This window comes from Excalfactoria chinensis, chromosome 5, assembly GCF_039878825.1.
Source record: "Excalfactoria chinensis isolate bCotChi1 chromosome 5, bCotChi1.hap2, whole genome shotgun sequence".
NCBI classification, from domain to species: Eukaryota; Metazoa; Chordata; class Aves; order Galliformes; family Phasianidae; genus Excalfactoria; species Excalfactoria chinensis.
The window spans coordinates 10,925,046-10,942,883 of NC_092829.1; the positions used below are offsets into that span (position 1 = coordinate 10,925,046).

General features: G+C 42.5%; 1 protein-coding gene across 6 annotated transcripts in view; it reads right to left on the minus strand.

Annotated features, from left to right (window-relative positions):
• EVL (Enah/Vasp-like) overlaps nucleotides 1-17,838 on the minus strand; it is a 126,312-nt gene that overhangs the window by 92,676 nt on the left and 15,798 nt on the right. For 2 of the 6 annotated variants that reach the window (XM_072337696.1, XM_072337692.1), the window contains exon 1: nucleotides 14,840-15,063. The exons of 2 other annotated variants lie outside the window; for them this stretch is intronic. In XM_072337696.1, coding sequence (XP_072193797.1) covers nucleotides 14,840-14,862 — 23 coding nt within the window. In that variant the 5' untranslated portion in view covers nucleotides 14,863-15,063. Of the gene's footprint in view, nucleotides 1-14,839; nucleotides 15,064-15,301; nucleotides 15,647-17,838 lie in introns of those variants that run through there. 2 more of the 6 variants (XM_072337695.1, XM_072337699.1) reach the window with 2 other exon arrangements.

Sequence of the window (17,838 nt, forward strand, 5' to 3'; positions counted from 1 at the left end):
CCAAAAGGCCAGGCTTCACAAGGAAACGCATTGAGGCAGATGGCCCCCATCCCAGCTTAAGAATTCAACTTCTCTAGTGCCTTAGAAAAGCAGCACCCTGACAAAAGCATGATAACTTTGACTTTGTTACATTGCTTCTGTTAGATCTCTTCACAACCCCTCTTAGGTCTTAAAATCTTTTTGCATAGCCACCACCATTTCAGCTGCAGACTTATGCAGCAGTCTCACAGTGAGGAATTGGGCCTAGCAAGCCAGTAAATGCATCATTTCTTTCATAAGGAAATGCAACACAGCATTTTCTGCTAGAAAGAAGGATCTGCTGTTAAGCACCTTTTGAACACACGTTTCTGGAACAAAATGCACCCTACTATAATTAAGGGTAGGGTCCTTAATTAAATTTTCTTTTGTCAGCTATTCATTTTCAAATGAAAATCTGTTGCCACGTTATGCCATTTTAATATTGGAACACCCTCAACCAGAACATCTGTGTGCTTTACCAGCTGCTGTAAATAACTGCCTTCTTTAAAGCAAAGTCAAACAGATTATGTGTATTACTACAGCCAACTTTCACTGTGGAGTTCATTCTCTCACATGTCTTAGTTGTCAAGAAGAAAACTATCAATTCATCTCCAAATATTAAAAAAACCAGCAACAACAAAAACACATTTACTAAAGAGACGGCAATGAGCATCCTATAACTGTGATAAAAACACAGTAACATTAAGAATGATTTCCATATTCATCTGCTTAGTATTTGATAGCAGTTGTAACAGCCAAATTCCATCACCCTGCAATTGCCAAGAGCAAAGGAAGAAGAGACGAGCCCCTGGGACATGGAGGTAATTGTAGCCATGAATTCAATGCAGGCTTGGTTGCTGCACCTACTAACTTAGAATATTTCTGTGCACATTAAAGCATGGCAGCAATGCTCAGAGCAGCAAAATGCAAAAACTTAGTCAGAAAGGGATATGGAATTTCTTCTCCCAGAGCTCAACTTTTAAAGTAAAAATATATCAGTTATCCTTTTGAAAAGGTTTTAAAATGTAAACGGTGTGTAAAATGTAAACAGTATATCACGTAATGTGATGAGGAGGGGCTTGGCCTCTTCTCCCAGGCAACAAACAGGACCCGAGGAAATGGCCACAAGTTGTACCAGAAGAGGTTTAGATTAGACATAAGAAGGAACTTTTTATCTCAGGGAGAGTGGTCAAGCACTGGAATGGCCTGCCCAGAGAGGTGGTGAAGTCACTGTTCCTGGCAGTGTTCAAGAGGAGTCTGGATGAGGAGCTACAAGATATGGTTTAGTGGCTTGTTGTAGCAGTGGTAATGGGAGGATGGTTGGACTAGATGATCTTTAGGTCCTTTCCAACCTTGTGATTCTATGACAGGATGTAGCGAGCCCACTTGGCCAAGTTTTCAGAACTCATGAGCTATGCCCAAGCACCATGCTTAAGCTTTTTGCTTTTGTTACTCCCTTCTGTTTCACTGCTTACTGAATCATAACCTTCACCCAAGAACGAAGCAGTACTGCAGAGAGGAGATCTACAGCTAAAATGAAATGCAGCAGTTTAAGACATGGCAAAACAACATCAGTAGGATCACAGAGATTACCTTCTTGGAGGGAACTTTCAGTTTTTCAGAAATATTGCACCAGTGAAGCTACGCTTTCACTTGTACATAGATTTGACTACCCAGGCAGAAGTTGCTCTTTAGACTTTTAAATACACCCTTCCTTTGGAAAGCTTCCCAACACTCCATGCAAACATTTCAGTGGTTTGGCTGATGTTGGAAGTCCCATGTAGAGACTTCAGCCAAAGCACAAAAAGTGCTGCCAAGGTACATCACAGAACTTAGCATACAGGGAAGGCTTTTGTAAATATGATGTATGAATACGTAAGGACATGCAGGGTTGTTATAAATTACGTTAGAATAGTTTATAAGGAGAACATTGATGTAGAATTACTTAGGTTATGTCTGTAAAGACAAGACTTCACACAGCTGCATAAGTACCGCAGGCACTGCATTATCAATATATTTCAAGAATTTAAAGTAAACTGAAGAACATGAACATTTTGGAAGACGATGTGTCAGAGAAATAAAGAACAGCTAAATGTCCTCTACAACAGGTACAATCAGAGCCATGTGAAGCACTCCATGCAATACTGAATCCATTTGATATTCTTCTGCTTGTACCTGAATCACAACCCAACTTCTGTCTTGACTAAGACCACATTTTACGAAGATTCTTAGTGACTCCATCTCTTGAAATTTCAAGATGTTTTCAAGCAGTAAACCAAATTCAAATCAGTGATCTCATCTAAAGTCAATGAGACAGTACCTGGATTATCCCCACATTTGTATTCTAAAACAGAAGCTAAAGCTAATAGAAGTTCAATTAATGACCTGATTCAGGAAAAGCAGTGAGAAAATTAAAGTGCTACATGCAGAACGTTTAGAGAACTAGAGCTAGATCATCTGCAAGCAATACCCCTATAAGCAGCTGATTTAGGCAGAGACTTTATCCCATACTGCTATCTACTGTCCTGGGTTTGTCCTTGGTGCAGCTAGTTCCAAAACCCATCAAAAACAGAACAAATCATCCTTAGCTGCTTGACAATAGCCCTACCAGGCTTGAATTGTCAGCGTGGGGAGAATCCACAACTTTTTTTCTAATGTCTTTCTTTGCACACACTTCCTCTTTCTTTTAATAACCTCCTACGCTGTAAACTGTGAGAATACATTAATCTCTAATTTCTGTGCAGCAAGAAGTCTAGTGCAGGCAGCGAGTATCATCAGCCAGACCATACTATGAAAAAGGTGAACTGCTGCAAGCCACAGTCTGGGCCAGCTGACATGTTTGAGTTGCTGACTCTATCTGTTTCAAGTTCTGCTTCACCTCACCCAGCCCAGACAGCCTCTAGATTTTGGTTCTTCATCCAGGCTCCCTTAAAACTGGAAGAAATAGAAGTGCTCATAGGCCATGCTTCACCTGCTTTTAAAGTAAGCAGCTAAAACAGGTCAGATGAATCACATTAGCAGCAGCTTTTACTCTCCACTGATTACACAAGGAGTCAATAGGGACCAGGTGAGATTGTAGACATTCTGAGTTAGGGGAAATGAAGCCCATCTCAGGCAGCTGCACAACTGCTTCCACAAGACTGCTTATCCTCCCATGGCTGAAAGTGGGGCTAAATTCCACTGCAGAAAACAGTTAAAAGTTGAAGTAATTGAACCTTCCATAGACTGATCTCAGATTTGAGTTCCCAACAAGACAAGGTCTTTCTTTCTAACATTTGAATTAGGAATTTGGATTGAAAGTTTGAGTAATGATTTCTATTCCGAGAACTACATCTAATTCAGAGTCTGACCAACAGCACGTCATTTAACCTTAGATTTCCTGCTAACCGCAAAGTAGGGATAATTATAATAATCATATAATAACTTGAGTTGAAACGGACCTCAAGGATCGTCAAGATCCAACACCTCTTCCATAGGCAGGGCCACCAACTTCCAGACCAGGTTGCTCAGAGCCTTATCCAACCTAGTCTTGAACACCTCTAGAGATGGAATATCCACAACCTCCCAAGCCAGCCTGTTCCAGCACCTCACCACTCTCTCTGTGAAGAACTCCCCCCTGACATCCAATCTAAACCTTCCCTCCTTGAGCTTAAAACCATTCCCCTTTGTGCTATCACTGTCTGCCCTTGTAAGAAGTTGATTCCCCTCCTGCTTATAATCCCCTTTTAAATACTGGATGGCTGCACTGCAGTCTCCTCTCAGCCTTCTCTTCTCAAGGCTGAGCAAGCCCAGCTCCCTCAGTCCAACTTTGCAGGAGAGTTGCTCCAGCCCTCTGATCCTGCAAGAATGCTGTCTTCATTGATTAACATCTTTGTAGTATATTGGGACTGCCCTCATCAAAAACGAGATACTGTTAGCTAGTATACAAACACTATCATGATTGCCACTATAAAGCACACTTCACTGATATTTACTTTCTAAACAGCAGAAATTAATTTGCCTGTAACTTTTTTGGGATAACACTCGTTGGTATTTACAACCTAATTTCTCTGTAATTTGTGTCTTCTGATCCGAGGCATGACAAGTTCACCACCACATTCCCTTTTCAGTTGTCTAAATCATGCACTAATGCAAAACATTCATTTTTTACATTCTGCTTAATATGCCTGTATAGAAATAAATAAATATAAAAGCCCACGCATTCTGTCATTAAATTCACCAGACAAATAGATCTGAGTTTCAGCAATGTAAACAAACCTACAGGCTTTTGCCAAGTCTATTGGACAAATATGAATAATTCCTGCCTAGAAGCCACACTTGAATCACCATAGACAGTTACTTGGGCTGGAAACCACAGCAAAGCATCACCGTCTCCACCTTCTACTCCACAAATTCCACCACGGACATACTCAGGAAAATGCTCACACTATACAAATGCCTGCATTTCAATCTGAAAAACAGCTTCCATTTACAGTAGTAATATATTCAGTGAGACCCACTGCATACATGCTTGTGGCCCTGAGCACATTGTGCCCACAGTGCCCACAGACACGTATGTCATGTCTGGTAGCATCTGCTTTAAATCTCAGCATTAGAGACAAATCCCTGTTTCCCTGGCTCAGGCATCACGGTCATATTTGATCCCCTCTCAAGGTTACAGAGATTTTGGGTCTGCACACTAAGCACTGACTACAGAAACAGATGACTTACTCTGGCCCATATGTCTAACTGAAGAGTTCCCAGGAGAAAATGCAGCCTTCCTGGGTTGCAGCAAGCAGTGGTACAAGAGGCTGCAGTTCCTGCACAGCCAGACCCATTCACCATCTCTGTTCCTGCCCACCTGAAATTGCTTGGTCATCAAAGTAAAACTCAAAGTGACAAGCAGCACCTGTTTCCACAGCTATTTTCCACACCCAGCTACATCTAATCTTTGCTTCATTGCCTCCTTTAAAGCTTAATAATGGTTTCAGTGAGCATTCTCACTCAAGTTTCTGACTTCTTTACTTAATGCTGCCATGGTTGGGCTCAGACATCTGAAGGGATCTGTGGTTTAAGTAATCCGTTCAGCATAGAAAGCCCTGGAAACACGCTTTCAGTCAGTCATCATTTTAAAACAAGAGTGCAAGCTGCCGTACAGTGTGTAATTTTGCACTGTAGCAATGCAATGGCAGGCTTTTGCTTCTCCTGCATTACATTTTCTTAAACACAGCTCCTGTACCAGATGGGCTCCATAAAGTATCAAACAGGATGTGTGTGTCAGTGCGTACTTAAAATCAAAATTTCTATTTGTGGTACACACCAAAAGACTCTGTGTCATCCCTTTAAAGTACTGAGAAACAACTAAAAGACCTGACTGAGTTCTAAGACTGGTCATTTGAATCTACATACATGTAATTTGCAGATAGAGAGTTTAAAACCTCAGAGGTTCTGAGAATGCACCAGAATGGTTTATTTGGCATGGTGCAGCCAGCTGCTTGCTCTGCATGGATCATAACCCATACAAAGGAAACTGGTGGGGGGAAAACACCTCAAGAAACAAAAATGAGGCAGTGTCTCTGGCTCTGCTGAAATCCCACATGCAGAAATCCCTGGTTGTGGAAGTAGAGGTGTGAGGTCAAGCTCTTCTTGCGCCCAGGGCTCAACATCCCCAGCAGCCCAGGGCAACCCAGCTGGCCTCAGATGCTTCCACCAGAACAAACCAGGAAAGCCAAACAAAACACATTCCAGGCCTCAGAAGCCAAATTGCATATCAACAGGCAGAAACACTCAATGTCTGACCCCTTGCTCTCCCTTCACTCACACACACAAGGGCAGCCAACTGGAATCCTGAGTGCTTGGCAATGGAGGCTGCCCTGACGTCACACAACGTGGCTGGGCTCAGAGAGGATGTGAGATGCTGCTGGGACAGAGCTGCACAGAGCTTGTACCCACAGACACCCACAAGCAACTCTTACACATCAACAGACCTGGATGTGATCACTTTTGGGGGCAGAGAACTCTATCTAAATGCAAGCAACTGGAGCTCGGCACTGAAGTAATGACAAGAGCATGACTTCCGCCTCTAAGCATCACCGCTCTTCCACAGGCCTCAGCGCCAGGAAGCCTCATCGTATTTCAGGATTGATTTTCTCTTACTTCAACCTTCAAAGCCAGGATATTGCTACATCTTTGTCAGCAATGTCAGAAGTTTCCACACTAAATCAGATGATTTTTTCATGTTAAACTATCTAGATACCTTACACGAGCTGTACCCTGAGGATTCATACTCTTCACTTTCTTCTGTAATCAGATGTTTTCGTTCTCCTCCTTCTCACTTTGCACTTTAAAAATAGTTTAAATAAACACATGTCTTTATTTAATGAGCCTGTGCTGTCTGAGTGCCTTTGGAAATTACCATTAGTTATCTTCACCAGCTAAAAATGACTATAGGGGACCTACTGATACGAATGCATTACTTGTTATTAGTGCCAAGAATCTTGCCTGGCAGCACAATAATGTCTCTGAAGTGTGATCTTTTCCTAAGGTTTGTGTTTTTTCCTCCACTCTTTGTAGCATTAAGCACTTAGGATTCATAAATCATTTGCTATTTTTCTTGCAACAGAAGCGTCCCAATCCCATAATGGATTCAGTCCAGTTGCACCACATAGCACACTTACATTTGACTCAAAGGCCTGCCTTGTTTGTTTAAAAGCATGGTGAGGCTTCAGCTGCATTCTCTGTTTTCAGATGAGGATGCAGTCATTGGGTGTAACTGGGACATGCATTTATTTCTGCCCAAGTGTAACTGCGTGTGACCTACAGCATAGGCTCTAGGCAGCAACTTCCTTCTCCTGTGACAAAGTCATGAACAAAACACACTCACACATTTATTTTGCTCTGACAGAGTTCTTCTGGGCTAGATGTGAATTTTGCTTGACTTTATCCTTCTTGCATGTTCTTCTAGAAAGGCTTTGACCACCACTGCCTACCTATACCTATCCATCAGCCGCAAACATTTACTGATACGTCTCAGTAATGTAAAAAGCACACAGGGGATGATTTCCCTCACCAATTTTAGAGGCTTCCTACTGAAGAACTCTACATCAATCTTATTTTCCTGCAACCTGATGCACTGAAAAATCATGGATGTAAGAAGCTGCTATTTTTCTAAGTTACAATAGCATTATAATGCCCTCTCTCTCCATCCTGCAATGCACAGACAACTGCAGAATTACATTTTCCACATTATTTAGCACTCAAAAAAAAAAGATTTTTCATGTAATTAAGATATTCCACACGTATATGAATATTTAAATACAAAGGCTATTTTTCTTTGTAAATAGCATCCAGCTGGTCCTGCTCTAGAATAAGAGCAGACTTCCATTCTCTCAATTAAAATAAGAACGTGGCTTTGATCTCAAATAATTTATAATGGATATTAAGAAGAGTCTCACCGGTTGCATTTTTACCTAGCTTTATAATAAACAGCCCCTTGCTAAAGAGCAGCAAATCTGTGACAGCTGGACAGAACAGCATCAACTCCATGAACTGCAGTTCATAGGAAACAACATCAAAAACTGCTGTCTCATCAAGCAAAGATGTTCTGTGGAGAAACAAATTATTTTTGCAAACCTTTCATTAGATTAGTTCTTACCACCAGAATTAAGGACAAGCCTCTAGATACAAAAACACTCTCCATTTTGAAGCACAAGCTTCAATCATTTCTTTTCCTAAACTTCATCTTTTTCTCCTTCTCTTTCCTACAAACTTGTTTTCTTCACCCCTCTTTTCCACCTCTCCCACAAACAGATTTAATGGGAAGTCAGTTTAATGGGAATGTTTTACATCATTACCAAAATCTGATACATTAATAAGAAGCTGAAGTCTAACTTCAAAGAATTTTTTTTCTACTGGATGGTTTAATAAAAGGTATTCCCTTTCCCTCCATACACTGCCTCATTACCTTTAGACTATGGCAGCTACAACAGCACTATGATAGCATGCTTTACATAGGTTTCCATGAATACAGTGCAATCTCCGCTGCTGCAGGTACGTGTCTAAGACTCTTCTGCGAGGATGTGGACAATCCAGATTTAAACCCAGCTCCGTGTGATTCTAAGAACAGGTTTTCATCCCACATCACCCACAGTGAGGCAAAGAATTTTAAGAGAGTCTTCATAACCTGAACCAACACAGGGATGCCATGCTACTTGAATGACCTAAATGGAAACACTTATGATACTTCTTGATAGAAACTGAAGCACAGCATGTACTTTCACCAGAGTGGGAAGTTTTTACTTTCAGATTCAAACTCCCAGCTCTACTTCCATGGACAGATCCATCAGCCCTGAGCCTACTCCTGTGGTCAGCTTTGCCAGGCTGTTACCCCCAAAGCTCACAGCACTTTGCGTCACGTTTCCTATAGCCTAGGGAAGTTTCCCTCAGCATCCCTCACACACAGGTTTTCATCTCTCAAGAAGTACTTCTAGTAATGAAGCATCGGCTTTCTTGACATCAACAGCTCTCTTGACATTCCCCTCCACCCCCATATGCAGCATCTTCTTCACCTGCAGCTGATTGAAGTGAAACTTGCAAGTACAGGGTTCAAACTGATGGAACATGTACCAAAGAAAAGGCAAGTGGGAACCCAAGCACCTGTGGTGTTACATAATTAACTTGGAGCTGGGACAGGGATGATGGGCACCTCAGGAAGGCACCAGCACAGCAAAACAAAGCACTCACCCCTAAGAAGCTGGCACTGCCAATAAGAGATAGGCAGCAGCTGTTTAATATACAAGGTAAACTCCAAAAGATAGAAAAAGTGCTTCAAACCTTTAAACATGCTACACTGAAGGCTAAATAGAGAAAGTAGAACGAAGAAGGACTTTTCCTAATGAATGCCCACAGGTGGATTTAAAAATTATCATTAATTTTGTTCTTAAAAGGAACCATCTGTACTTGCACGTTTGTTTTCATCTTAAGGATTGACATCCATTTCCATGTGTCTCGATAACTGATTTCAGCTCTGAAACCCGTGTCTGGATCCTTGCTAACCAGCAGCAACCACTGCTTGTTTGTAAAAACTGCTATAAGAATGGTTTAAGAAAATAAATAATAAAAAAAGAGGGCAAGGGTATGAAGATGTATATTGGATGAGAATATGAGATAAGACAACAAAGAATGCAAAAAAACAGGTTGCCACATCTACATGGCAAAGGGAGCAGAGAGAAAATTCCTTGTTCTTGCAAATGCTTTACACTGTAGTAGATGGTGAGCGACCCAGCCAGGTCTTTGGCACTAGATTGCTCCATGGGTTACACAGTTGGACTGGAGAAAAGACAGGAGCACAGCATTCTTCCCCACACAGCCTTAGGAATAAACACATGTCCCACACAATTTGATTTTGATGCATCTGGAATTTACCTCCTAACGTACACACTGAAGCTCCTCCAATCCAATCAATTATGAGAATAGCATATATGCTTATCTTCATTCCCAGCAATGGTATTCTCATATTACTTCCTCAGAAACATTCCTCTCCTCTTCAAATGTATCTGTGTCGAGCCAAGGAAATACATGACAACCACAGTGTCAGTTGTCATAGGGAAAAATATGTCAGCAAAAACATTTGATTCAATCTGCTGAGTAAAGAAGCAACATTTCCTCAGGGCTTTTGTCTTGTGTAGATAAATAACAACTGTCCAAAAATCAAGTAGCTAAAATCGATTTCAAATAACAGAGGACAGATTTTAGGCAATTACCCTCATGCACAAAAAATAATCCTAACTGGTTCCTTTTTTAATTTGGCCTCCTGGTCACAAAGTTAGTTGTGAACTCTCACGTGAAGAAAGATGCAAAAAAGCATTACAGATCTTACAGCTGTAACCCTCTGGGCACACGCATTTTCCCTGGTGAGCTGCATCATAGGGAACATTCACGTGTGCAACGTGAACAACTAGACTCACCAGTTCCCATGTGCAATCAAAAGCTTCTGCCCCAACAATGTATTTTTATCAAGTTTTGCATTCATTTTTGCCATATTGGCACAAGGACAAAATAAATACACACTACTAACTGGTTTGCTGGAGGTCTGCTTGCTGAGCAAGTGGCAATGCAGCATGCCTTCAGCTTCTCTTGGCTGCTAAAGCAAAGCCACCCTCTCCCAGCTTTTAGGTTCACACATTGGTGGTTGTTAAGTGCCCACTGGCTGCACTGAACATGGCAATGCAGGGTAGCAGAGGCTGAGACATTGCAATCAATTACATGCTGCCCAAACACCACCCCTGGATTTTCTCCATTTTAGACTTGTTTCCACCATTGCATTTAATGCCTTTTGACTTTAGTAATAGTTATACCCTGATTCTTCCACACTCCTGTCAGAAAAGACTAACTGCACTATTTGTTGTGCTTTTCACTGTCTGCTCCAGCTCACCTGGAGGTCAGACTCACTGACTTGGAATCATGATTTGTTCCACCCCTCCATTGTGTTGCAACCCTGTCACCCTTCTCCACAAAGCCTCACTCTTGTAGCAGCTGAAATCCTCCATTGGCCTCCCTCCTGCTGCTTCTTGCTCATCAACATGGTCATATTTCTTGCAGACCTTATTTCCTTTAAGGAAACAATTGGTGACACAAGTAAATGTCTTTGAGTGCTTCACCTACAGCGTCAAAAAGTCACTTGACTACTCCGACTACAGCTGCACTTCTGAAAATTAGGACTATTCAAGCAGCCTCCTTTTTTGGAGTGTTTAGCAGGAAAAGGCACAGAAGAAAGACCTGCAGTCTTTCTGAGCAGCAGCTTTTTTTTCATTTCTACAAATGGTTTTGCTATTTCTTTGGGGCAGGGGAAAGGAGAAGCCTCCTGGCTCTGAGTTTTAACATTGGAAGTTACCATCTGAGCGCTGTTGCTGCTGCTTTGGGGATCATCAGGTTAAAGGTTCTGTGCCCACTGTGAAAAGGCAGAATTGCTGCACTGAAATGCTTTACGTTCATTCTGAACTTTGCATCAGCAGATTTTGCTGCTTCTGCTCATAGCCAGCTACGTTGAAAGCCTCTCTTTCCTTTTTGTAGCATTCTCAGGCTTGCTCAGTGGATTGGGGAATAGAAGATGCAGTTAAAAATACTGTGATGCTGTGGTGGGTGGTGTATCAGAAATAGACAGACAGTAGCTCACTGCAAAGAATACCAAGTAATATCTCACCAAGATAAAGGCATGGCAACAAAAGAATAAAACTGCATTTGTGTTCTGCTGTTAAAGAACTAAACCTGGACAAAGCACAATGAGAAAAGTACCACTTATGGCCAAGTAGGCAACATTGGCTTTTGGCTTCATGCTCACAGCCCTCTTACAACTTCAGCTGGAGTCAGCAGGAGATGATAAAAACATGGCTGGTGAGCAGTGTTATCTCCAGTCATAAACAAAACATATGCCAGGTTTGGGGTTCTGTGAAGACAGCACAGAAACTCAGCATGGAAATGGGTGCAACTGGTATCTCACATAATCCAGCTGCCTCCACAAACCAAGAACCAACTCATCTCCTTTCAGCTTCACTTCAAAAGCAATTGCAGGTTTTCTGGAGCTATTAGGCACTTCCCAAGAGCCAGATAAACCCATCTTTCCTGGTGCAAGAAGCTACGAGATCATTAAATGGATTTACTTCCTTATTTTCTCCAAGGTTTAAGTCCCCATTCATTCAACAGCAACCACAGGGCTAACAGTCCATCCCAGAGAGCTTTCACAAGCAACACACTGGGGTTATTCCATCCGTCCACGTGGGACTTTCCTGTAGAGAAAACCAGCGTCTGCTTAACACTCAGCACAAATACTCCAGAACCATTTAGAACTGAAAAAATGCTGCATCAAACTGAAACTGCAGGGGAACACAGGACAGACAGTCTGAGAAGGCATCCCTTGTTCTGGGGTGCCACAAGCCCCACTACCCATCCATGGAGCCCTATGGATTTTTGAGGCCCAGCCCGGAAGGCCAACTGTATCCTGGACTGCATCAAGAGTGGAGGCCAGCAGGGCAATGGTAGGGATTGTCCCCCTCTTCTCAGCCTTAGTCCCCATCTGGAGTACTGCATTCAGGCCCCAGCTCAAGAAAGAGGCGAAGGTGTCAGAGCAGGTCCAGAGGAAGCCATGGAAATGATCAGAAGGCTAGAACACCTTTTCTGTGAAGAAGGGCTGATGCAGTTGGGCTTGTTTAGCTTGGAGAAGGCTCCAAAGAGACCTCATTGCAGCCTTCCAGTACTTAAAAAGAGCTTATAAACATGAGGGAAATCAACTTTTCACACAATCTGAGGAAACAGGCTTAAACTAAAAGCAGGGAAATTGAGGTTAGATGTTTAGAAGTTATTTTCACTCTGAGGGTGATGAGGCAATGGCACTACTGCCCAGAAGGCTGTGGGTGCCCCATCCCTTGAGGTGTCCAAGGCCAGGCTGGATGTGGCCCTGAGCTAGTAGGAAATGCCCCTGCCCATGGCAGGGGGGTCAGAACTGGGTGGTCTTCAAGTTCCCTTTCAACCCAAGCAATTCTATGAGTCTATGGTTCTGTGACATATAGGTTTAGGTTCCTGTGACCAGCCATACATGGGGTGGCCACCTCCCCAGCACTGGACACTTAGTTACCCCAACTGCAGGGGTGCACTGAAGGATGCAGGCAACTGTGCTTCTGCAAGAAGCATATAAATATCCACTTGCAGGTCACAGTCAGGCTGCTGGGCAGAGTAGGTGAAGGTAAGCTTGTGGTTTGTCCTCAGGGGAAAATGTCACCAGTGGAATGCAAGGAGCTTCCAAGCGTCAGGGTCCATCAGCCCAGAAAAGACTGCCATCTACTGATCCACCAGCTTTGCATCCCATGAATATGGGGGAGAGACTTCCACCCCACTGCTCAACTAGACCAGCCTTCTTTATCTTTCAAGATATGCTTTGATCCCATTAAATTGTAATACAGCCACAGGTACGGGTATAGTCATACCATAAAAAAACCCATCAACATGCAAACACAACCTTAACAAAGCACCACTGAAATGCCAAACAAAACAAATGCCATTTAAATGCTGCTATCCAGAAACCACAATGTGAAAGACTTAAAAGAAAGAGCCTAGTCTTCTACACATTAAATGTTAATACTGTTTTCAAAGAAAGTCTAAGAGAAGACAAGTAATTTAATAAGCCTAATGGGCGTGCAATTGGCATTTGACCATTCCTGTCATAAAAGTAGGTGTCTTCCTGGCATGAGATGTGTAGGAACAACACTGAAAGACAGCTGAAGCTTTTAAAACAGGATTTTTAAAAATACCTTCCTTCCCACTCCCCTCCCGGGGGTAGATTTATTGAGAGTTCCACTCTGTTAAGAATAGGATCAATTGGATGAAATACAAATAACTGCGGGCATAGGAAGTGGCACAGTAAGTTTGGGGCCCATTTGCAGCTTAATTTACTGCCAACAATCAGTGATGTTGAGATTTCAAGCATCTCCTGACAGCCCTATGACAACTGCAGTTACACAGCATTAACTGGCTTTCCAGTAAAATCTTTTCACTCAGCATCACACCGCATCTCACAACAGGGAAAGCACACTCCACAAGCCTATCTCCTCAGCATTTATGGATGGAATCGGGACATCTCGGGGGTTCCTGCAATTGCTTTCACTGCTTTTGACACTGTTCACTTCCACAAAGAACTGATTGGCAAAACATGAAAAAAAAAAAAAGGAAATTGCCTGTATATTAAATGCTCTGACAAAAGAAAGAAATAATATCAATGATAAACTTTCTAGCATCAGACAAAATAATTTGAAAGTATTTGATATAGAATGTTCTTCATATACACAAAGACAAACCGTCCTCTCATCTAGTTACACACTTGGTCAAACGACCTCTTCTCAAAACTGAGAAGAATAGAATATGATGCATGATGATGATGATATTCAGTCACACCAATGTATAACAAGATGATCCCTAATGCTGCTACAACATTGACACCATCTTACCCAGAAATTTTACAACATAAGTTATAAGAATGATACCCCTACCATGCCACTACAAACCAAACATATATACACACACACACACATATATATATATTAAGTCCAATACTGTTTTACTGCAGAAAAAAAATACTCAGTTTCTGTAGAAATCCTGTTTCATGCCTTCAAATACTTGTTACAGTCTGAAGAGACCTCAATACTTGCATAAGGACAGAGTTATATCGGGGATGGGGTGGGGCGGGGGGGTGCAAAAACAATGCTGAGCAAAACCAATAACAAATTAAAGGTGCTAATTTTATACTCTAACAAACCCCATTGCTCAAATGTTTGCAAACGTGAAACCAAACCCAACGATATCTTTATTTTAAGCAAAATTCATATGGAATCCTGCCACTACAAGATCATGACAAACAGGCACGTATACTCTGCAGCAGCATAAAATATAATCCTATATACAATCCAAGCATCAATTTTCTCTATCACAATCAGGATTCTATCTCAAAGGAGCATCTGCCAGATTCTCAGGAACCAAAAATAGCAAAGACCCTTTTAAACAGAGCAGTTTCTGGTTTATATTTATAACTGCACTGCACTTGCTGCTCCTGGCTGCACGGCTATGAAATCTGTGCACGATATATTCAATTACTCAGCTTTGCACTTCATCATGCGGTTAGCTACCGTTACCTGCATCCTACCCTTCAAGCACTTCTCCCCATGCACAGGGTAAAGGTTTAAAACACAAGAAACATTCACACGCTGAAGAACTAACTGTAGAGCTGACTGACATTACACAGCAAAAACCCGGGGAGAACAAAAACCGAGCACACTGATGTATAAAACAGAGAGCCTACCTGAATTCTTCAAATGCATACATGGCCTAGTAACTACACAAATGCTCTGAAATTTAAAATAATCTTCCTTGCGTGCAGGAAAACCATTTAGTTTGTCAAACTGCAGCAAAACGCATAATGACGAGACAGAATATTTGAAATATTCTGAAGAGAAAAAGGGTATGCAGATACTGGCCTGCAGCCTACAGCTCAGCCAGCTGCTGACAAGCAGCAGCTAACAGGGAAAGGCGATAGAGTACCATGTGATCATTCCTGCAAGTCTGATTAATGCAGTATACTCTAAGAATACAGGCTGATATCTTTATTATTCAAGCCAAATAAGTCAAATACTGTACACGACAGGCTAAATTATCATCCGCATGCTACACCAAAATCAGTAAACACGAGCAGAGGACGACAGAAAACTAAATATATACCATAACCCAAGAGACTAATCAGGCCCATTCAAGCCGACATTCTTACCTTGTAGTGATATTTTAGTCTGTGCTTTTATTCATATAAACCACCACTGATGCAACAAAAGGCTGCAGTCACCAACCTCCCCTTCCAAGAAAGCCAAACCATTTTAAAGGAGTTTATCTACTTGTAATCATTTCCTCTGTAGTCTATCCCCAACCAGTTTAACTCCTTCAGCCCTGAATTCATTGCCGTCAGTGCCATTTGCATCACCGCGTGAGCTTTTCTTGTTTTGCAGGGTTAACACCCACAGCCCACCGCCATGCCATGGAATGAAGCTGGCTAAGAGCCATCTCTGCCAGGCAGAGGAAGGGCAAAGGGAATGGGGAAAGTTCAGGATTTCGTGGCATTGCGGTAAGCGAAGGAAGATGCTCCAGCTGCCTAGCAACAGCACACGCAATCTCCACGGCAACAGCGCAGTGAGGCTCCCGGTGCAGGGGACCAGGGCTCGGGGTGCAGCCTGTGCCCACTGCATTGAGTATGGTCCATTCTGCTGGCTTTGGGACTGCATGGGTTGACCCCAGTAGCCCCAAGCAGACACAGCGATACACTAGGAGGGATGCAGAAAGGTTTTGTCACACCGTTGTGCACACCAGGGTGAGCCTCTGCATCTCTGTGAGGGAGACAAGATTTAAGGATACCAGGTTGGGCCAGGCAGAAGGGGAACAGGATGCTGGCTGGAGAGCAGGCTAGGGGAGGGGAGAACTGGAAATGACAGTCAGATTCTGGGATAGCTGCTTCTCACCTGGGAGGGAAAGATGGTGGGGCACTGTCTGGGAAAGGCAGGAGGAAGCACTGCCTCTGGGCTGCTCCCCATCCCTTTTTCCTTTCCCTTTATAGCTACAGCTCAATCCCAGTACAAGAAAACATTCTCACATGGAGGGTTGGAGTATAAAACATCCACCCAGACCCAACCATAACTCCTGGAGAGCCTTCAGTCACCCTCCTTGAGGACAACAGTTGTCCCATCAAGCTATGGGATTCTGAGAATAGCAAAATACAGGCAGCAATGTCACCAGGAAGCAGCAATCTGTGACACATCTCATCAGCATCTGAACCCATGGTGCTGATAAAGTATAGACAGAAGAGGCTGGAGCAATGGGAAAAAGCACTGTTGGCAAAATATCACCACTGGAAACAGTCTGAATTTATTTGGGCTGTGGTATATATATGCAGTAATGACCTTGGGCTTGGTTTTATATCCTTTTAAACAAATGTGATAGCATTAAGTGATAATAAGGGCACTCTGTGGGAGCACAAAAACACATGCAGTCACACCATCTGATGCAATGAATTATTCCATAGGCATCCAGAAAGAGAATAACTACAAAGTAGGTACTTCTGCTTATAACCTACTAAGACATTAAAACTACCACAAAGAAGACAACCTCTAAGGAAAGCCATCTTGCATATTTAGGATGCACTTCACTACAAGCATGCTTATTGAGCACAGTGCCCAAGAGCCTTGTGCAAGGCAGTGCCCTGCCTCTGACTTACAGGAAGCAGAACTTCATCTTCAAAGTCAGAGAAAGCTAAGATCCCATTCGTCTGAATAAGGAAAGCCTGAACTTTGGTTTCCTTGTTCACCCCAACCTTACTCTGACTTGAGTTGAAGTAGAACAGAGCCGTTTTTCACTTGAAACGTTAGTGTGTATTGATTATGCTAGCCAAAATAAAAACCTTTCTGCACAGCTAACAGCAGTTACAGCATGCAGCTTCCCTTAAGTATCCATTCTCTTTGAAACAGTTTACAAAACCACTGTCTGCTCTTCCAATTTCTGCAAGTGCCACTATGCAAATAAACAGTCAACTGCTGAAGTGATGGCTTCCCTCCTCAATGAGCTCACTGTGCTCAAAGGCAAACACACTCCAGAAGCTTTCAAAGCAGAGGTCAGCTGCTGAAGAGGTTCCAGCGGGATAACTTTTTTTTTAACTTCATTTTTATAAGCCAGCAATTTCACAACCATTTGTAGCCTTACAGACAGCAAGAGCAGGGCTCCTATCCTGTATGATAACCAAAAGTGCCATTTCAGGTTAATAAATCAGTAGGATTCCCAAAATAAGGATGGAAGACCTGAGACGATTGTGTCACTTTGCCCACATGGATGAGGATCAGCAGGACATTACCTAACGGGGATCACAGGGACTTTCTAAAGACTCATGAACTCCTGGATGGCAACATAAAGAAAAATGGGATTATAACATCTCCTTATGACTTCTTAGCAAAAAAGGTTGCAACTGTCCCACAATAGCACAAAAATATGTCTTGGAATAGGAAAATAACTCTAAGTATAGCTGGGAGAGATGGGGTGAAAAGCTAAAGGGGTGGGAACTGAGGTACTTCCACTTCTCAATGTAATGCCAGGCGGAAGAAGCAATGATGGTTCCCACTGAAGCAGTTCTGCAAGTTCTAGAAAACAACGTGTGTGTTTAAGTTCAGCCTCTAACAAACAAGAGAGACTGTGACAGAAACAGTAACCTACTACTTCAGCGGCACACAAAGGCCTTGTGCTGATACTCTGCATCTGTATCTCAGTTGCATC